Source organism: Sturnira hondurensis, unplaced genomic scaffold (assembly GCF_014824575.4).
Source record: "Sturnira hondurensis isolate 20B ecotype Veracruz unplaced genomic scaffold, ASM1482457v3 Scaffold0008908, whole genome shotgun sequence".
Taxonomy (NCBI): domain Eukaryota; kingdom Metazoa; phylum Chordata; class Mammalia; order Chiroptera; family Phyllostomidae; genus Sturnira; species Sturnira hondurensis.
In genome coordinates this window covers 4,058,976-4,081,729 of record NW_028081539.1, presented here as the reverse complement: position 1 = coordinate 4,081,729, position 22,754 = coordinate 4,058,976, and the positions used below count along the sequence as shown (strand labels likewise).

Genomic DNA, 22,754 nt, shown 5'->3' with positions numbered 1-22,754 from the left:
CAACTTGAAGAACAACCATCTTCTTTATAAAGAAAACATAATAAGCTAGCTACACATACCTGTGTAAAGGTGCACAGGGACACACCCGTGCATGCAATGAGAACACAGGTAAATTCTCAAATGCACCAGATCTTTAATTAGTTCTCAAGGAGGAGAATATTCAAGCAGTTGGTATTTGCAGTCACAAGTCCATTTTCTTTACTTTGTTTGATTTTCTCACTTAGTTTTACTTAGCATGTACATAACTCACTTTATGCTGGTCAATGAGTGTCCGAAGAGCATCCTCATCGTCTGGGAGAACTCCATGGAAACGCAGGGTCTGCTCCGCCTCAGCCAGCCACTCCAAGAGGGCGTGCACCACCGAGTGAAACTCCTCCGCCTAGAGGTTCACACACACGTGCACCCCACACGACAGTCCCAAATGCGCTTGTTAGTATAGTCGATTCTTCCTCTCAATAAAAATAAGTTTTACGTTTAAATTGATTCTATGAATTATCCCCATAAAAAGATAAAGCTATATGGTGCTGCCTTTTACAATGTAAGAAAACATCTAATAGATCAAAAGGCCTATATGTGAGAAGACTAACTCACCATTTTAACAATCTGATTTTAGATGAATGGCAGCCCGTTTATACATCCAAGCTGAAAAATTACTCAAGCAGCATGTTTACATGAAGATTAGAAAACCTCCCTCAGTAGTAAATTAAGGCCTTGCGGGGAGGGGCTGGAGGGAAGGACCAGGGCACTGATGCTATCAGAACGTCCTTCTCCGTGGCTGTCCTGGTTGGGAAATGAGGAGCTTCTCCGTTCTTCACAAAAGCAGTCCCTACCGAGGCTTCATGCCCTCTCACTAGGCCCTGCTACCATTTACATGACGATTACCTGGCGCAGAGCTGCTTCTAATCGTGTTTGCTTTGATATGGAAAGCGCGCACACGGTCTCCCAGCGTGTGCTTAGCTCCTGCATCTGGACCTTGACCCAGGAGGAGTCGTCTCGGCTGCCTTCTATGAGCTCTCGGGCCGAGCGCTTGAGGGCCTGCACGCTGCTGGTTCTCTTCCCCAATTCCTTTTGAAAGGCCTAAGAGAACCACATTTTTATAGAAATTAACTTTTAATTTCTACAAAACCAAAACAGGAAAACACAGTTGGAAGTATACGGGTGGAAATGACATCATATACCGATCCCCGAGCCCTGTAGTTGAAGGACCCAGACGTTGCACACAGTCCTGGAAAGACACGACACACTGCCACCTTCAGAGCACTGGAAGGAGTAGTCTATGTCTTAGACACAGAGCGCGGACCGGTGGTTGCCGAAGGGAGGGGGGGTTTAGGTAGTGGGTGAAAAAGGTGATGGCATGGAGAAGCGCACTTACAAAACAGTCATATGGAATGTGCATACGGCTTCGGGAATACCGCCAACAACATTGCAAAAACTACGTATGTGTCAGGTGGGTACCGGAAATGTGAGGGGGAACACCCTGTAAACTATGTGATTGTCTAACCACTATGCTGTACACCTGAAACTAATACAAAATAACACTGAATGTAAACTTCAATTGAAAAATAAAATTTAAAGTTCTTTCAAAAAAGGAGTCTCATATAAATCGGTTCAATTAACAGTTTCCCCAGTGAACAATCTTATTTTTTAAATGACTCACTGGTCTTAAACAATGGTGGCCACCCTTCATGATTTCAATTCCACAAAATAATGCATCAAATTCCTTTTTTTCTCTGATTTTTTAAAATGATGCCTCGGTTCCACTCAAATCATTACCGAGTTCCATCTGTGTGTTGGCTACCAAACTCCTCTTAATTGGTAAACATATCTAAGAGACTAACAAATAACTAAGTATTCTTGGGGTACTTCATGGGGATCCTTGGGTATAATGGCAGAAAATCTCATGGACGTTGACATATAGTCCATTTATTCTATAACATGCCTTTATCTTTTATAGCATCCTGAGTACTAATAACCCATAATGTCAAATTTTGGTAGCTTCAATCCTTGTCACCTTGGAGGAAAAGCTTTTTCTGTTTCCCTTCCATCTAATTCAGGTGAAATCTGATGTGCCAGGAATTAAATTGGCTTCTTTTGGCCACAGTCTCAATCCAAGAAATGAGTTCAGGATTCTTTACTTCTGATCCAAGAGTCTGTGTATGAAACCAAGTCTTTCAAATAACTGACTTTATGTATAGAAAAAAATCGTCTTACTTTTCTAAAGAAGTCACAAATGAATATTACCAAGCACATTTTATAACCGTGGCTATATCTGTGGCTTTCTTTTGATATTTAGATCATTTATAAAAGACAGCCCATCAGAACCAATGCAAACATAGTATGATGAGTTCTTTGGTGATTTCACTCTGTCACTTTTAAATGAGATGTGCCTGCAGACAGATACACAGACGGTGCAGGATCTAAACATTCTCTTTGTGCGAGGACCAGTCCGATATTTCTGAGCAGACTTTCTAATTTACTTTGTATACTTAAACGTCTTCTTGAGTCTTCCAATTGTATTACTAATGCTGAATGATTAATTCATTCTTGATGACCTTTAATATATAAAAAACCTGGCAAGTGCCTAGGGGAGTAAATATTTAGACAGTGAGCTTACAAAAATGGTATTTATGTAAAAAGGAACATTACACTATTCATTACTCATTGAATAAAAGCCAGGGAATGGAAAAGTTTATATTCATCATGCACAAAATATTTGTTTTAATATAGGCAAAGCAACATAATTTTAAAAATTTTTAATTTTTGCAGCCCTGATCAATGTTCTTTATCTATGCATCTTTTAACATTCAAAATAACCAAGTCTCCTTTACTGATATAGTGAGATAACAGAACAAGAAAAGGGGAACTAAATATGCAAAAGGACCGATGATGTAAAAAGGAACAAGATCACAATAGCACAACCAGGGAAGTACAAAGAGAACATTTTTTAATAAACTGGATTTCCTGAACTCAGAAAATATAGAGGGGAAATACAGCATGAATTCAAGTGCATCGCTGGAAGGTATCTCTATATAAAGTCAACTGATAAAAACCATTCTACCTAGTGCTGTGCCTCACGCTGTGTTTAGGGCTCAGTCGTAACACAGCATTGGGTTGTAATGGAGGACCGCACAGTCAGTGACAGCTGGCGTTCTCACTTATGACCTTTGATTTGCACAACGGTTTAACGTACATCTCAGGAGATTGCAAGGAAACCAATTTTCTTGAAGTAATAATCGAATCCCTCCCAGCATATGCTGTTGTCTCATAAATCGCTGTAGTTCAAGGGGCAAGGTTAAAACAGTTAAAAAAAAAAAAAAAGAAAAGCAGCTGACCGTGACCCCCATAGATCATGTCACAAATCTGTGCATTTACGCAGTGACCGAGTTCCAGGTCACTGAGTGAATGATTTCAAATTATATTACATAATTATTTAAATGAATAAAACAAGTAGTAAAACATTCTTGAAACATGTTTTAAAGTACCACAGAATAAAATCACTTTCCAAGTTCTAAAAGCTCTTGAATCTGGAAAATTAAGCATAAAAGTTATTTCTTTGATACTAAAATAATTTTCCTGCATCATTTTTAAACTTGGCTCCCTGCTTCTGCTCAAATGTACATGCATTTAAATATTAAAGACTTATGTGGTCTGAGATACAGTCTCTAAGATTTTCAAAGGCTAAGTGGTGACAGTTTCTTCTATACTCAGAATAATCAAATGAGATGAATAAAATGTCCCAGGTGAACAATACCTTGTGGTTATCGATCAGATTCATCACTAAATCAATGTCTCCATGGACAGGCTGGTCTTCCGCCAGCTGGGGCTCAACTCTATATAACCAATCAATGAGGGCCTGCAGGGCATCTGTGAATTGTCCAGAAAATAACAGAGCTTCCTCCAATTTGTTTTGTCTGGTAGGGAGGGGGGAAAGGATGAAAAATCAATCTGAGAAACAAACAAAAAAAAGCCAGCCTATACAGCCTAACAGCTAAAATTCATTTATGAAGTTTGAGCCATACTCAAGAGATAAAAAATATGTTGGTATTCACTGCTGTTTCTGTGCTTTCTTCAGAAAATAATGACACTGTTCTCAAATTTTCTCTTTTATTCCTTAGACACATGGCATCTGTTCCAGGGAAATTCTCTTATCACTACCCCTGGAAATCACAGACCCTTGTGATTTCTTCACAAAAATATGCTTTTTTAACTCCAAAGTTTCATAATTTTGTTTTAAATTATCATACAGTAACAAGTGAGGTCTCTGGGTCTACAGTTATGTGAATTTTAATACACGTAACTATCATCATAATCAAGATACCGAACAGTTCCATCATCCTGAAAAATCTCTCCCGGGCTGTCCCTTCATGGGCACGGCCTGCCCCCAACTCTCAGCCCTGGCCTTCACAGATCTGTCTGCCCTCGCTGATCTTTGGTCTTTTCCAGAATGTCATATAAAAGAAATGATTTCTCTGACTACGTGACACTGTAAAAACATGACCTTTTGACATTGGAGATTTTTAAAATTAAAACGTACATGCACCAACTTACTGTGAAGTTCCCTAGAGTGGAATATAACATTCTATTTACTCTTGATACTGACAAAAGTAATTAGACTAAGGATCGATAAAAACTTTGAAAACATTTTAAAGATATTTGAACTCCTTCATACCACTGTTCCTTCTTAAATACTTAAAAATTTTGAAATAAGTTTTGGGCTTTCACAGTTGAAGTATAATGAGAAAGATGGGCATAGAAATGGGCGGATGGAATTTGGAGCAGACCACAGGGGTCAGGTCAGTAGACCTTGCAGAGAAAGCGCCTGTATTTTAGTTCACACCAATATTATTGATTCCCTAAGGGGCATGAAGCAGGGGAAGGAATGGCAAGCTTCCTTTCCACTTTAAAAAGACCACCTTAGTAGTTACGTAGAAACTGGATTAAGGACAATAGCAGACCCAGGGAGACCCGTCAGAAGATAACTGCTGTAGTGTGAGATGACAGAAGTTTGCAGAATATTCTCACTTTTGAGTGAACTGCGTCATCGAAAACAAATGATAATGAACAGCAAAGCCTTCTCAGTGCAGGACCTGTGCAAGGCGGGTACTAAGGACCAGCAGAAGTTCCCCAGGCAAAGGACATACTTAAGCTTCCTAAAATGCACAGTGCTTGTGTATCTGAAAGAGGTCCAACAAAGTAACCCAACTGCCTTACAGAACACTTTACCTCTCCACAGATTTCCCACAGATGGTATCCCATTTGTCTCTCAGTTCACTCAGCATGTCATCCAGTTTCAGGTTGTCATCGGCCAGGGAGGTTTTCTCCTTCAGGGAACGTCCGGTTCTGTTGGTGGTGTCGTAGACAGAATGCTTGGCTCCGAGTGATTTCTGAAACTCCTACACATACAACAAGACAACGATGTGCATGTATACTTGGGACTAACAAACAGGCAGGAGACATTAAAAGAGGCATCTCTAACAGATGGGACCTAACGAGAAGACACCAGCGAACAATCTAGTCATACAGAGTGTAGTGCTGGACTCTGCACAGGCAAACATCAGGGTAGGAAAGGGTCTTTACATTTTCAAATTGAAGGTTTCACTTTTCTTAGAAGCCAGGTGTCTCCAAGGGCACCTGCTATGGTCAAGAAAATAGTTTCAAAACAAAGAAATTCTGAATGTTCTGTAGCTATAAACCACAGTTATGATAAGATGGAATTGCTAATAAACTACTGAAAATCCTGTGGCTTAAGGAAAAATTGACATTCTATGAGAAACCACAGGTCCAGTAAGGACACAGAGTGACTAAATAAGTAAAATTTTCCTTTTTTTGGTCAAACAGATTTATTTTTGATAGTCACAATAAGGTTGCATGTAATTTCATCTGTGAACCAGGATGAGGGACAAATAAGAACCACATCTATAGACCTCTGTTTGGACCTACTGGTCATTCTATTCACACCACTTGGGAGGCCTGCACCCTCCTCTCCACCTCTGTGATGACCTACCGAAGTCTGAAAGATCCAAGGATTACTCTTCTAAGTACCAAAAAGCTATATTGCTAACGTGAAATCTATGCTTTGCTACTTCTTACATTGTTCATCTTCACATTTGTGTGTATGTGTGTGGGGGGTGTATTCCCCTCTTTCTACACAACTCGATTACAAGCCTGTCTGGAGCAGGGACATTGTCTTTGCAGGCTCCTCCCTATCAGGTTACATTCAATGTGTGTTTATAACTATGTAATAGAAAGAATGGGACAACTGCTATTGCAAATATAATATAACCCCAGGGATGGGAAGAAAAACAAGGTCAACTTAATAGGCAGCCTATGAGCTCAAAATAAAAAATTAGAACACATACAGTGATTCTCAGTCCTCGAAGGACATTAGTTAGAATCACCTAAGAGAGTAAAACGCTATGCAAATGTATACTCTTCCAAAATAACCTCAGTTGTAATTATCGAGTAAGTTTTTATTGTCTTTAAAAGTGAGACACTTCAATTGTCTTATAATGACTAAGATATTTATTTTGTCTTCTAACACAAGGCAACTACATCTGGGAATTTTTTAGCAATGAATATCATTACAATATCACACTATTTTTGCAGTTTGTTTTCTGTAGATACAATTTTCTTTCATGTTATTCTAAACAGGATGTTAGTTTCATAATCATGGTATTGATAGATTTTCTTCACATCGCAGATACTTAATAAATGGTATAGCTGAATACAAGTTAATACTTTTTAAAGACAAAGTACCCAAATAATGAACACAAAGGACTTCTTTTAAAATTGGCTGAATGGAGTTTGTTATCACGAGGCCTTTATTATATAAAATGTTAAAGGAACTTATCTAAGAAAAAGAAGAAGATCAAAACTATGAACAGTAAAATGACAACAAACAACTATCAACAACTGAATCTAAAATACAAAAACAAAAACAAACTACACGAACAACTAGAACAGGGACAGAATTACAGAAATGGAGATCCCATGGAGGGTTATCAGCGGGGAGGGGGAGCGAAGGGTGCAGGGAATAAGAAGCATACATGGTAGGCACCAAACAGACAGGGGGATGTAAAGAAAAGCATAGGATATGGAGAAGCCAAAGAACTCATATGCACAACCCATGGACATGAACTAAGGGTGGCGATTGTTTGAGGGAGTGGGGGTACCTGGCAGAGGGGGCAGAGGGGAAAATATTAGGACAGCTGTAATAACATAAGAAATGAAATATACTTTAAAAAATTGGCTGAATTGTACCGTGTATCTTTATCTCAGAAACAGTCACTATGGCAATAAGCTGCACTGGGGAAAATGGAGAATCTAACAGGGTTCCTTGCATATCCTTATTACTAGGATTTTCAAATTTAAATATTCAGTATACTTTCATAAGACTACATGACACAACATCTACAATCAAGTTCAAACAAGGCGTTCTATTTTGAGAAGGAGGCTGTCATTTTTCCATCAGAGAAGAAGGAAGGTACTGCTCACTGTCACTGTGCTGCCAATGTTAGATGTGGCAGCTCAGGGACACAGGGTGACAGCAAAATGAGCCACTCAGAAGCTCTCATCCAGACAAAAGCAGATGTTAGCATGTTTGCTTCCATCGCCCTAGGATCATGACCCTCTGAGGTCACTTAGCGTCACCAGTGGAAGCAACCGACCTACGTGAAGTTGGTGGCCAGAATTTTCTGATGGGGACCTTACATCGTCTCAGTTTTTTCCATCCTTTTATAAATTACCATCTTTCAAGCAATGAGTTATCTGTAGATGCCTAAAGCTGTCTAACTATTGGCGAGAACCATTCTCCTTTTGCCCACACCCTCCCTCTGAGTGCTGATGGTCAAACAGAACTGCAGAGAGACCCAAATACAATAGATTGGAGGACATTGGGGAAATGCTCTTTGAAGGCCATGTAGTATAGGCATGGTAGAAAGGTAGAAAATATAAAATGTGATGTTTCTGTATCTTCTAATCTATAGAAGGAACCACTATGGTTGAGGGTAAGGATGGAATTTCATATTCCCACATACATACAATAAAATGCCAATTTAGGTAGGAAAAAAAACAATTTTCCCTGATGCACTGTTAAAAAGAACCTATATAGGAAAATGCATACTACTTTTTACTATAGAATTATCTTCTGCATGTCCCATGAAAGAAAGTACAAGATAAGAAAATTGGTAAAAATTGAATCACCAATGTTTGGACTTCTACAAATCCTTTATATGTTTTAGATTGTAGATGACTTCTAGCTTTAATTTTCTGTTTTACCAATTAACTCTGGATCATAATGGAGAGTAAAGATGTTACTGCCACCTCACCAATGTGAAGGGCAACTAGTTTTCAATTTCATGTAGTTCACACTGATCTTTACTACCCTTGAGTGATGAATAAACACATAATCAAATAAGAATTTGAAAGTGAGCCTGAAGTACATAAAGACACAATATGCTTTTCTTAACTGTAGACTCACCTTATGCTGCGTGAGCTGTGTTTTTATTTTGTCTGGATCATTGGCAATTTCCAGTTCAGAATCCAAAGACTTTTCTGACTCTTCCAGCCACTCCATAAGTTTACTCCAAGCTTCATGGAACTGTAAAGAAATTAACATTGTGTGCAGAAAATTTTCTGGTGTACTCACTACATTTAAAATCTACTATTTATTTAAAATAGAAATTAATGTTAATGAAATGTTGACTTTTACTAATTCAACATTTCCCTAGAAGTAGCAAAAAGTAGTCATTTCATCAGCAGATTACAAACTCTCTTGTTAACACTTGGCTTTTATGGTCCTTGTCCTTTGCTCACTTGGTTATCATTCACTCAAGCACATAAAGTTTAATAAAGATAGAAATGTTAGGGAGCACCAGGGAGGACCCCCTTTCTTTTGTGTAATAATTAACACCAACTCTGGGAGAGTTGTAGTTGCTTCCTGCTCTCTCTTGACGAATCTGGGTTGACTTCAAGGGTGTTTAATTCTTACATTAAGAAAAGGAACAAAATGGGATAGAGAGGAAAAAGTGTGTAAAATGGTTTTCTTCATAAAGTAACAAGAATGAAAAGGGGTCATTTCGTTCCTATTTAATACAAAGACCAGCTAACATCTTTATTGTTGCTATCAAAATCCTCGAATTAATGCCTGTGCCTCACGTATTAGTTAAATATGTAAGAAGTGTGCACAACACTTGAGGTCTAACTAAATACAATTCTCTCTGTCAACTACAATTTTCAAAAAGTCTGGTGCTGCATACATTTAATTTCACAGTCTGCTTTCTGTTTATCATTGGGTACTTTAACCAGTGGGTACTATTTTGAGAGATCAAATTGTGAAAATGGTTATACATTATTTCTCATAATAAACTCAAGTCAACAGGTACAGAAAACTTAAGTCATCAAAATAAATGTGTTTTATATCAAAGCACATCAATAATGAAATAACAGAAAGACGCTTCTTACAAAAATGGAACGGTAAGAGCACAGAGTCACAGAGCTGCAAGCGCCCCCTGGGCCCATCTCCTCAGTGCCTGCTTTCCCCAAACGCCCCTCCCGAGGCTCTAGTCCATTTAAATGTGAAAACGGGAGGCCAGAACAGGGACATACATTGTCAAAGTCAGACAAGTACGGTCAACATCTGAGTGAAAAACTGAGATGTTAGAATAAAAACAGACAAAGATCCAGCTAGCCATGGTCTTAGGCAGTCTTAGTACAAATAAAGCCTGGCCGTAACGGTGAGATGGCAAGCTCGATGGTATCAACACACAGGTCCTAAGGTTGCTCCTACTTTCACTACTATTTTTAAGTCACTCAAACACAAGAAATATTATATTTTTCTACTGAGACTGGTAGGAAATCCTTTTAAAGTTAATTAACCACATTGAGGAGATAAAATTGATTACATGGAGAAGAGGGAAGAGGGTGGGCAACTGGCTTCCGGCAGCCAAGAGACTTTTATAAGCTAGATGTTCATAACTCATAAAAGCCTACACTGCGGGTGACACTGTTACGTATCTGGAGAGAAAAATGTCAGGCTCAGCATTAGTACTGTCTTATGAAATCATTACAGACCGGTTCCATTCCAGAGACTCACTTACAACACTGCATATATCATACCTCCCACTCACAAAGGGATATAGGGCTTGTAATCCTATAACAGTGCAATTTGTCATTCCTAAAGACTTTAAAAGCTTATGCTGATAGCTTTAAACACTGAAACACTAGACTCCCATGAAACCTTCTTATCACCCAACTGAGCCCACTCCCCAAAACAGTGGAGTTGGCACCACGGAGAGACAAATGCAACTAAATGGGACAGGAGTCATAAAACCCAGCCTCAATGCAACACTTTCTGGTTTCTAGTAAAAATCAAAGATACATGCCAAGCAAGGTGGGTGCATCTTTGTCTTCCCTAGAGAACAGAGACACATAATTTTACTTTTTCTCTGTGTTTAGTCTAGAATAGAATATTAACAAAAAGTGAAGGAAATAAGGCAGGTTCCTTGTGAGTGATTCTAGATTTTTTTTTAAAAAGCAGCCCCAAAAGATTCAAACAATTTAAAAGTGGGATGGACCTGTATCAAAATATTAGAAAAGAAGTAAAGGTTTGCCAAGTATACAGAGTCAGAGAGGAGGGGAGTCTGAACGACTCAGACACAGAACACACCCTTTCAGAAAGCTGGCCAGGAGGCTGTCTGGCTCTCTGCTCCGACATTTGAAGAAAGTTTGGCTTAGGAACTAAACAAAAGGTAGGAATATAATAAAGTATGATGTCTCACTCTGTATATGAGAGTGGGGGCTGAAAGGACAAGGAAAAAACCAAGCAAACCCAGTAACAACAATTTTGAGCCTCTTTTGGGGCCTTACGATAATGGTCCATCTATGAAGTCAAGTTATAACCAGGCTTTTCAGGAACAGTCCCCAGGGCCTGAAGTTGCTGCCAGGTCAAAAAATGATGTCGACACCCCAGTTTAGGCCACCGTCTTAGGAAATAGACACCCTGGCTTTGTGCCGGGGTTGTTACACCTAGGATAGTCTGCGATAAAAGTACTTTACTAACATAACATGTATTTCAACAGCTAGAACTGATTCATTGCCAAGTTCAGAGAATTTGTATGAAGGTTTACCTGCTTGGCCCTCTTCCTTGCATCATCCAAAGATCTTCCTCTTTCTACTAACCGTTGAACCACTTTTTCCCATCGACTTTGTACGCTGATAAGTAGATTCTTAATGAGGACAACATCTTGTTTCTGGCTGAAGTATTTCAGGTGTGTTCCAGTTTTATCCAGCTCTATTATCTGCTCACGGTGAGAATTTACTTCATTGGCAAAGACCTTTCACAAGAAAAGGTAAAATTAGAAACAAATGAGAAACTGATCTATCTTGAAAATGGTTCTGGTATCATAAGCAGAAACTATTTCAAAAGATAAAAGCAGGCTTTCAAACTATCAAATTCATGCTTTTGACATTAAAACAGCCTGCTGTCAACAAAGGTATGAAATCGGAGTGCTATCCATCTGAGTTTCAGCATACCTTGTGTTCGTCGATTTGGAATAAGACTGTGTCCAAGATAAGACTTGGCCGAGAAGCTACGTTGAGGGTCTGTTCAGCCTGGGTGAGCCAGTTGATGAAGTCTTGGAGAGAATTGTGGAACTCCATTGCCAAGTTGAGGGCTTCTTCCAGTTTAGTCTGTGAAAAAAGATTATTTAGTATTTGATGATATTTGAGAGTTTTTTACCCACCCAGTTAAACCACTCTCTGGCATATTTCCTTCCCATCTACACTTTATTTATGCACAAGCTATATTACCTAAACAGTTTATGAATGTAATGGGTCTTCACTAAGATACTGCCAAACCAAATCCTTTGAAGTAAAGTAAGAAGCATCTCACTCCAGCTAAAGACATTTTAATACACATCAAACTGTGGTTTGGGGGCAGTTAACCACAGAACCCAATTACCAAAAAGAATCTGTACAAAGAAAGCTTGACAGTCATACAATTAATTTTGGGGACTGCGATACTAAGAAATACATTTACGATGTGTCAGTAAGGGCATGCAATCTACTATTTCTGTCCAATAATTTTTCTTACAGCATTAAACAGTAATATTTTTAATCCCATCTCAGGGATTTTTGTTATGTAAGTGATTATTATTTAGAGACAATTATCTCATTCTCTTGATCTCCCTCTCTCCTTCTCCCTACACACTCCCTTTTGCTTAATAAGTATGATTAGGGTAGAATTATTTAACAATCCGGAATTCCAGGGGTTCACAAATTTAAATATATAACCAGTAAGTGATCTATGCTATACCGTTATCTATGTCTGCATAGATTACTTTAACTCTGTCCTTCTATGTTAAGAAAGAATACTGTTTTCAACTGACCCCCATGAAACCTCCTAATGTATACAAAGAAAATTCAAACACGAACCAGTAAAAGTTCCGCTGAGCACGCTACTCGGAGATAAGGTAAGACTCATGAAATAAAGCAACTAAAACATTCATTCTATTATATTAATCAAGGCACATACTTTCCTTTCATTGAGTTTGGTTTCCACCGATTCCCATTTTTCTTTCAAGTTATTTATGTCTTGGTCAATATTTGTCTCTGCAGATTCGGGGCATCTTGCAAGCATCTGTTGGCCCTTCTGCATCAAACTCCTATACGTTTCTTCTTTAACAGCAAAGGCAGCACAAATTTCCTAAATTGAGATACCCCTCATGTTATGTCATTTTTAAGAGAATAAACTCTTAAGAGTTCTTATTCCAGATCATCAATCCCAAGCCCCTTATCACATATTCAACTCAATCCAGCATACAGAATAACTCTGACAAATTTGAGCTTTTCATTGTATTGAAACAACACCTGAACCTATGGCCATGCTCTGTTTACCGAAGAATCTCAGAAATGCTGCTATCATCATGAAAAAGTTTGTGAGGGAATATTTTAAATGTTATTGTATCAAGAAAGCCTTCACTGTACAGTAATCAATCAGCTCTGTGGCCTTGGGTAAGTAAGTTAACCTCCCTGAGCCTCGATTTCTTCCTCTGTAAAGCAGGTCCTAAATCTCTCCCCAAACTATACAATACAACAACTGTCACATTTTTGGTATAATTAAATTAGGGCTCAGAAGACACCCAGTTCACAGAAAGTAAAGACCCAGTATAGTAAGCCATTCAAGTTGATAATTCACACTTTGGAATCACAAAAGACAAACCTGTATGTAGTTCTGTGAAAAAATTTTTCTAATTATAACATTTTTAGAGCTTTCAACTAGAACGCAGTGTGTATCTTTTCTATAGAGAATATAAAAAAATACTACTTACACAGATTTTAATTTAAAGTCAATGCTACAAGAGTTAGATTCATGTAAAAAATTGACTTGTTCTAGTCCACTGATTCAATCATAATGTGAGTCAATCTTTCAGTCACTCCCACTGAAAGATTATATATTCTATGTCTAACATTTTCAATTTTGTACTTTTAAAACTAAAATGTAGTTCAAAGAATCCACCCACATTAAAGTGTAGAATTCAGTGTTTTACTAATATATTATAAGGATGTGCAACTATTACTATAACTCCAGAACATTTTCATTGCCTCAAAACTTTAAAATTTCTTAAGCCATAAAAAACACTTTTTAAAGATATTTACAATATCAATTACTGAAAACTTATAATCCTAAAGCAAATTTTTAAAATATAGCTAAATTTCAGAAAACTGTAATATTCTAGGTTTTCTGGTTTTCTTCAATTCTAACATAACCAAATCCAAAGAATATTACTAAAAATGTATTATACATATCAATAACTCTTTAAAATTCTTTAAATCGTGGAATTTCTATAATCTGGTAAATTATGTCAAATTATAGCAAATTTATTTGAAACATCTCACCCAAACCACATAAGCTAATACCTAACATTTTTCTAAAAGTAAAATACCCTAAAGATAAACTCTTTGCTTTCCTTTCTTTTTTTACTTATACTCTTCTAAATTAACATTTTAAAAATATTTGTTTCTAGAAATTAACCTCAGGCATGTTTGTTCAAGAATTCATTAAACTTATATTTAATGAACACTATAATAGCTATATACATACTTCCAGAAAAGGAAAGAAATATCTGGAAGTCAGTCAGGTTTTATGGAAAAGATAAACACTCCCAAGTTATTGTTTAGTCAACTGCTTTTTCATAGAACAAATGGTCCCAAGTGACACACACAAAAACACAATCTAATGCAACAGTAAAAATAACAAAACCACAAACGCAATGATTTTCTAAAATAACGAATATACAGTAAAGGTTTGTAGAAAATTCCATAGAGGACTAATAAGATTTATTTTAAATGCTCATGGCAACCGTGAAGTGACTAAGATATTCATTCCGTTGTGCTTCTTCACAATACCTACAAATGGCTACTTCCTCTCCAAATCACCAAACTCAGAATAGTTCCCAAATAAGTACAGTCTGAAGAGGCTCTGACAACATTAGGCCTGAGCTAAAGAATACAGACTTCAATGTGCAGTGGCCCATTTCTTTTGTCAAATCTCTAAGTACTTCCATTTTTATTTCATAAGATACTAATTATCAGCATTTGAATAGTAAAATGAATTCCTGATGCAAATTCCCAAGTGTAAAAATTAGAGGATTAGTTTTCAAAATTTAAAACAGACTTGTTTTCTCTCAGAACTTTTAGAGCTGAATTATTAATAGGAAATGAATAAGCAACGTCAATAAATCCAAAGCAGTCTAAGTTTAATTTGTCGGTCCATATATCTGTGAAAGAAAGCCAGAGCCTAAGCTTAATCCCGTTTTCCTCCCCGTCCGTCCTTCGGAGCTGCCAGTGCCACCGAGTCTGGGCGGGGACTGCCCACAGGCAGAAGGCTCCAGACCGGAAGATCAAACAACCCTCCTGGTGGATATCCCATACCTGGTGTAGGTGTGAAGCTGAAGAGACAGCCCTATCACCATTAAAATAAGTAACGTTGTTTTAACAGAACAAAAACATACTTTCCAGCTTTCTTTGAAACAAGGTGGAAATATGATTACAGCAATAATAAAATGATTACAGCAATAATAAAATAAAATGATTACAGCAATAATTTGTAGGTTAATTCTGACTACTTTAGGGATTTTTTCTTATCATTCAAAGAGCAAGTTTTTGATTTACACAATGTTTGTTACTTACCCACACTAGTTTATCATTTTATGGGAGAAGGTATACTTTCAAAAAATGTCTAGACTTCTAAAACCTCTTCTCATATACTGACACACTAACCTTTGAAATAAAGAATAGTTTCTGACTTGAAAATTTTAATCAATAAACGGCAATTCTAGCACTTACACAGGGAGATTTCTGCTGTGAAACTGTATATCCTTTAAACCCTCTGCCACTATTTATTTATCACCAGGGCCCATACGAAATGATCAGTTTCTTACTCCAAGGCCAGAGCTGTGGGAAATAATACACTTACCATGTGGGCATTGAGCTGCTCCCTGGCCGTTTCTGGCAAACCTCCCAGGGGTTTAGATGCTAACAGATGGCGCTCTGTGTCGGTCAGCCACTGCTGCAAATCCTCAATTTCGCCATGAAACCCTTTGGCCTAGAGTGACAGAGAGTTTTGAGCTTGGGCCATAAACACTGTCACTTCCCAGCAGAAAACAAGGTTTAAACAATCCAGACTGCTAAGCTCTTTATGAATTCTTAAGAACAGCCAGGTGCCCCCAGGTTTGCCTTGCATTTCTTCTTCAGGAGAGTGCTACTAGATAAGGCTATTACACTAAGAACTAGAGAGCTGTGTTCTCATCAGCTCCATTCTTTATCCCACTTATTTTTACTCTTCTCCTTGAGGTAGAAAAATTAAGCAGGGGCCTGTAAGCCAATGAAAGAATTCCATGCTAGTTTGGTTTTGAAGGCTATAGAAAACTTCAGAACATATTCTCTTTTTTACCTGGCGCAAGGCACCATCCAGCTGCTGCTTCCTTTGTTCTGTTTTTTCCAAAACATTTTGCCAGCGTTGATTTAAAACCTCCAGTTTGCTCTGAAGGCTGCTTGCTTCTTCTCCAGCACTTGATTGAATTAAATCATTTCCTGCTTTATTAACAGCTTCCACTGTGGACTGATGAGCTAGTACATCATTTTGGAGCACCTGAAAATATCAGGATAACAACATGGCTGCTAGTTTATAACATTTTAACATCACTTTTAATGCGATTGTTTGATTTCCTGGAAAATTCTGGAACAAAAGAATTTTGGAAAAATTCTGAAACAAAAGCATCTTATACACAGAATTTTAATACTAACGAGGTTTTTCAATGAGGAGACTTCTTCTTCCTGACCTTTGCAGCTTTCCTGTCTACCAACAACCCCTGAAATGATTATGTGAGACCATCACTAGTTCTTTTCATTAGAATAGCTTTGCAATTATCGACATTAAGTAACTAGGCACTATGATTAAAAGGCTCTAAAAGAGTTCATTCGATCCAAGCTCATTTTAATTGAACTTTATTTTAACATTTTAAGTAAACTATTTAAAAGATATTTGTTTCTGTATATTCACTTTCAAATATGAAATTATTACATTTCTAAGAAAAACAGCACCATGTTTTACAATTAGCACTCTAAAAGGGAAAAAATTGTCATGGAATATTCTTTCATCTTCTCTCATCGGAATGGCGCTAGAACTGACTAAGTTGACAGGAATCTTGGGAAGCTCCAACACTAAAGGGAAAGATTTGTTTCCCTGTGTATCAGGGATACTCAAGCCCAGCATCCCAAAGTCAAGCTGTTCTTTTAGTAGAAAATACACATATGCCTGGCTGGTGTAGCTCAGTGGATTGAGCACAGGCCTGCGAACCAGAGGATCGCAGTTTGATTCCCAGTCAGGGTACATCCCTGGGTTGCAGGCTGGTTCCCTGCAGGCGAGCCTCCAGCAGGGTATGCACGAAAGGCAACCATACATGGATGTTTCTCTCCCTCTCTCCTTCCCCTCTAAAGATAAATAAATAAATAAAATATTTAAAAAAGAGAAAATACACATATGAAATTCCTACTACTGGCCCCAGTAAGTGATGCCTTTCTATTCTGCTCTACAGTGGAAACACCAGAATTGGTTAATAACACTTCAATGTACTAACATAGGGCAAGAGTGATTACATACAGAACACAACTGCAAGGCTAACAAGATCAATTTTTAGACTGAAAAGAATTCTAAGAATTACTTTAAAGAACAAATATAGCTTGGTAATAAATAGTTTCCTTTGAGGAAGACTACGGTTGTGTTTCTGATGAACCCCTCTTCTAATGTATGTAAGAGTTGATAATCCTTCTCTATGTAGACTGTGGATTGTCAATGGAAAGGAAAAAAAAAACAACCCATCATCTCCTGTAGGTACAGCATCTCACACCTGGAGGGAAATGCGGACCAGGGGGCATTTTCACTGAAGGGCAATACCCGTCTACAATCACTGTTTCTCTGTATGTGCTCATTTCCGAGGCACCTGGTGAAGAAGTGCTTTTCAGAGACTATAAAATCAACTGAGTAAGAAGTCTTTTTTATAATAAGCATGCTCTTTGGTATGTTAACACTAGGAATCACCTTTGAAAGGTAAGATTTAAATATTCTGGTGGCCAAAATATAAAAAATAATTCTATAAAATTTGTTCTTCTAAATGGTCCAAGTCCTACCTAAGCCACAACCTAGAAGCAGGAGAAGGAGGCATGAGAGAGAAGGCAACCCTTCCTCCCCCCACCCCCTGCAGCATCTGTGCTGGCAGGCCTGAGTCTGTAACTTCTGACCTTTGAGAAATGAAAGAAGGACCCATTTTTAACTGTTCAAAGATAACAGAAATGAAAGGCCCCCAATTCATCACTCCCCCAAATAACTGGACCACGGCGCCTCATTTTTCCACCTTTACTATATTCCACAGAGTTCCCGTCACTGATGTATGTGACTTTTAAGGACAATTGCTAAGTTACGAAATGTAAATGCTATAAACCCTCACTATGAGAATAAACATGTTTTGTTTACATGCAGAGTCAGTCGACTAGTCATTACTGTTCTTAGTGAAGATATAATATAGACATTAAATAATGAGAAGTATTAATGATGCATAAGTTCTAACTGCTTAATCAAATATGGTTGAGCAATGACTATAAATATAGCAGAACAAGGTTAAAAAAAAGAGAAAATTTTAAATTAGAAACAAAATTATGGTGGGAAAGGATATGGAAAAAGGAGAACTAAAGCAAGAATAGTTAAAAACTGTGTATCATAATCTTAGAGTGCTAAAAAACACCTTTTACTTCTAACACTGTTAAATATGTAAAACAATCAAACTTTTTCTATTTGATAACCAATAAAACTTATTTTAGGTTAAGATTTAGGGTCTAACCTTAAATAGATACCACTGTTAATGGGGATGGTAGGGTTCTATGAAAGACTACCGAATACCAGGATAAACTCTACTGAGCACATGAACTTTTATTAATTAAGCCTAGTAATTTAAGAGACAGGAATTTTCCATTAAAATTATCAGTGTCACAAACAAGACAACAATATAAAATCATGTTGCCTAGATCTCAAGATAAAAATTTTCAATTTATAAGCTTTAAATCAAGTGCAGGACATATAAAAACTTTCGTGAGAGAGTCGTGGAGATAAGGGTGAACAGAGAAAACACACATACAACCTCCAATGCAACAACACTTGAATCTAGAACTTATGAAATAACGTATTCTCAAGAACTCTTAAAACCATTCCACGTTAACTCGATGACAGGGACAATCAGGGATTTAAACTTGCATGTGTTGTTTGCCAGGCAGCTCTAGTAAAATTTAGCCAGGAATTTCCCGTCTTGCTTTTTCTGATAATTTCTGCCTTGAGCAATGAGAAAAATATTTTTACAATCTTTTAAGAAATGTTTTAAGAAGGTTAACCTTTAGTTATAAATGTCAAACACAAACTTGTGCTAAAATTACAAACTTGAAAAATGCATAAAGCATGGAGAGAACTGAAGAGTATCATGTGAAGTGAAATAAGCCAGGCAGTGAAAGCAAATACAATATGATCTCACCTATAAGTGGTACCTAATCAACAAAACAAACAAGTGAGCAAAACAGAACCAGAGACAGGGAAATAAAGAACGAACTGACAGTGACCAGAGGGGAGTGGGGAGGGGGATAATAGGGGGAAAAAGGGAAGGGTCAAGTAAAGGGGCTTTATAGAGGACCCATGAACAAAGATAACGGGGGGTGGGGGGGGCCCAGGGCAGGGGGAGAGGAGGAGTGACTGTGGAAGGGGGGGTGGTTAAGGCAGCAAGGGACAGTAATGGCGGGAAAGTGGGGACAACTGCAATTCAACAATAATTTTTTTTAATTAAAAATAGAAAAAAAAATTAAAAAAAAGAAAAATGCATAAAGAAGAAACGTAAAAAAAGGATGAAACCAGAAACCCACAGAGAACAAACATAATATGCAACAACAGCTACGTACATGATGCTTGGCAAGTTCAATTTCAATGGCCTTAGGGTCACCTCCGACAGGTTTCTGTTCACTCAGCAAGCCCTCGGTGTGCGTCAGCCACGCCAACAGCTCATCCAGAGCATGTTGGAACTGCCCCAGGGCCAACAGGGCACCCTCCAGCTTATGCTACCGAAAAAGAAGACAGGAAAAAATCCATGTATGACTCTGTTATGAAAAATAACATACATTCATAAAACAAGAGCAACAAGTCAACTGTTGCACGCAGCATCAGTCTGTAAGCCTATCCAGTGAAGCCCGATTATCGTACACTTCCCCATTCTCAGTTTGAAATGCCTTATGGTTAAAACATGGCACATGAGAAACAGAAAGAGTTCTGAAATAAGAGAATTTGGGGGCTTCAAAAGTTTGTGTACATAATCACCTAATTTTAGTTTTAATTACTTATTTTACATTAATACACAAAATTGAAATGTTATGAATTCCTAACAAAAGTGTTGTCGTTCACCTGTCGGTTGATAATTCTCTCATCCAGACTATCCCATATCAATTTCAGTTCCATCAACGGGTCTTGCACAGTGTGTTTGTCACTTTCTTCTGTTACTTTCTTCAGCAAAAGCTCTGCCTGATGGTTCAGTCTTTCCATTTCTATCTGTTGTTGATAGGCCTCTGACTTAAATTGCTAATTTTTTAAAGAGATATATAAGGAAAACGTGTTATATATCAGTAACATTAAACCAAAAAAAGTCTATGAGTTAGATCTTTATTGTAATTCACACTTCTTTCTGTGGGGCAGGTGGGGTGAAAGGAATTAAAATGTAATACACAGTGTATGAATAAAAGAGTTATAGATTAAAAAAGGGAAATCTTTTTTCTTTATTCAGTATTTCTGAGGGAAAGATGTTTTTATTTATAATTTTGTTATTTCACTTTTCCCAGTTTATAATAAAAACAACAAATTTCAAGGATGAACTTATTCTAATGTCTAATTATAATATTCAATAAATGAATTTTAAAATCATAAAAAAGATGAAAATAAAATAAAAAGATCTCTAAGAGCCTCAAATTAATATTCCTGCTCAAATGTACACACATATCTTACATCCCTGAACATTTTGTTTTTTTGTGTTGTGCTGTGTTCATTAATATTTAGCTTTCCCTATGACTCACACCCATTGCTGACCCAGAATAACATTATTCTCCCTCCCAGTGCTTACAGACACATATTTAGCTGTCTTGCCTTTGCCAATCCACACAGGTTAACAACAAATGGTTGCTTGTAATAGGAAACTGTCCTTTTATAAAATATTTAATGTGTAATAGTAAATAATTAAATAGTAATTAATGACTAAGAAGCCCCTCAATTTTTCAAACATATAACAATAATAATTAAAAATAATGACTATGGTAGAGTGAACACTTGTTATCTTCAACTTACTCTCAGTAAGCCAATAAAGAAAATAATTGTATTCTCAACTGAAGCTAAGGACACAGAAGGGAAACCAGGTGGACAACTTTCCTGAGCTGACTTACCTAGTGAGTGGATGAACTGGAGTCCCATCTCAGTCAACCTAATTTCAGACACAGCCTTCCTAACCCGCCTGCCGTACAAAACTACTGAGACATGGGTAAGTATCCAAACTACTGAGATATGTGTAAGTATCCAAAATATGGTCCTCCACAGCTGTTCATGTAAAGTATATGATATGTTAGTACATGATCAGATAAAAAATCCCAATATAATGATGGTAACAGTAAAATTCTTTTTAAAAATCCCACATTTTCTTCTAAATGAAATACTCCGTTATCACGCTTAGAGATGAAAATGCTGCAATTTTTAAAGCCAGGTGATAATTTTCTGTAAAAAGCTAGTAGAGTTTATTGAAAATGGTGTGATGTGTATGTGGATGGACACAAAATCTGGAAAGAAATATCTGGTCCCACTTTGGTAAGCGATCAGCACAAAGGATGCAAAGAGAAAGCCAGCCATTTTCACAGCTGGAGATCAAGAACCCCAAGAGGAAAAATTAAAGAGGAAAGTGGATGGAAAACAAGAAACATTTATACATTTTGAGAAACATAATTATCCTATGTGTGGCTCTTTAGCCCGTAAAACTAAATTAATTATTGTGAACACAACAAAGAAAATAAAAATATTGCTATATGTATATTGACAATAATAAACTATCCAACAATGAAGCTATAAAAATCCTTACAGTATTATCTACACATGTATAAAGTACACATACATTCCCTACACCTCATCCTGCCCCCTACGTGAGGATGTCTGAAAGGCTACAAACCATAACTCAAGCGTGGTTGTCTCTGGGGATATAACATTCTGGGTGGCCAAAACCCCCTACCCTTTTTACTTCTTTGTGTTTCCCAATTTTTCTAGGAAAAATCGCTACTGATTTAATAAGAAGAAAACCACTAATATTTTATATTCTTGAAGATGCACTTATGTACTGCTTATTAGGTGCAGATACTACATTAAACCAGTTTCATAATCAAAATGTACTTGAATTATGGAAGATAAATTTGTGTAAAGAGTCCTGTGAATCAAAAACTTAAAAATGCTAAATTTTTGATACATTAGCCCCTACCCATACCTTTAACTCTTCAATCTGCTGCTTCACAGTTTCAAGATCTGTTCCAATTGGAGACATTGAAGCTAATTTACCACCTGCGATATCTACCCAGTCGAATATTGCCTGAAAAAAAAACCACATTAGTCCATGAGTTATTATAATAGTGCATTTGAAATTGCTTCAATAGCTAGATGTTATAGAGAAGTACAATCATAAACCTGTGAAGATATTATGCAACGAGTCCATTTCACAAATCATAAAGAAGGTTCATCTAAATAGGTAAAAGCAGCAATATACTGAAAGTTGACCACAATATGAATTAGATGTAACCTCCAATTCTGTATCCAAGTTTGCCAAGGAAATTCTATTTTGAATAGAATGTTAGAATACTATAAACTTAAAGAAAATGCTCAATGAAAAAAGTTTTATAAATTCAATCACAGGAAATAAAATTGTCTTTCTCTTACGTTCCTCTAAAAGCAGACTGCATAATTACAGGGTCTGGCACAAATAACACCCCTTGATTTTTATAAATTTTTATTACAAAATCATTAGCATGCAACTTTGTAACATAACAATATCGCACTCAGGCACACCATGTGACATTTTAGGTGAAATGTCCAAATTAAAACTGTAAATTATTACACCCATATTAGTGCCCTACCAACCACACTCAAGCAG

The 22,754-nt window shown here is 37.1% G+C and overlaps 1 protein-coding gene across 14 annotated transcripts in view; it reads right to left on the bottom strand.

Moving 5' to 3' along the window:
- The window catches only part of DST (dystonin), a 442,077-nt gene that overhangs the window by 27,020 nt on the left and 392,303 nt on the right, over window positions 1-22,754 (bottom strand). For all 14 annotated transcript variants that reach the window (XM_037056335.1, XM_037056336.1, XM_037056337.1 and 11 more), the window contains 13 exons: window positions 22,095-22,196; window positions 19,991-20,164; window positions 19,495-19,650; window positions 15,953-16,150; window positions 15,476-15,604; window positions 12,533-12,703; window positions 11,533-11,688; window positions 11,127-11,333; window positions 8,480-8,599; window positions 5,224-5,393; window positions 3,752-3,911; window positions 883-1,077; window positions 251-379 (listed from right to left, as the gene is read on the bottom strand). In XM_037056335.1, the coding sequence (XP_036912230.1) occupies window positions 251-379; window positions 883-1,077; window positions 3,752-3,911; window positions 5,224-5,393; window positions 8,480-8,599; window positions 11,127-11,333; window positions 11,533-11,688; window positions 12,533-12,703; window positions 15,476-15,604; window positions 15,953-16,150; window positions 19,495-19,650; window positions 19,991-20,164; window positions 22,095-22,196 (2,067 nt within the window). The remainder of the gene's footprint in view (window positions 1-250; window positions 380-882; window positions 1,078-3,751; window positions 3,912-5,223; window positions 5,394-8,479; window positions 8,600-11,126; window positions 11,334-11,532; window positions 11,689-12,532; window positions 12,704-15,475; window positions 15,605-15,952; window positions 16,151-19,494; window positions 19,651-19,990; window positions 20,165-22,094; window positions 22,197-22,754) is intronic.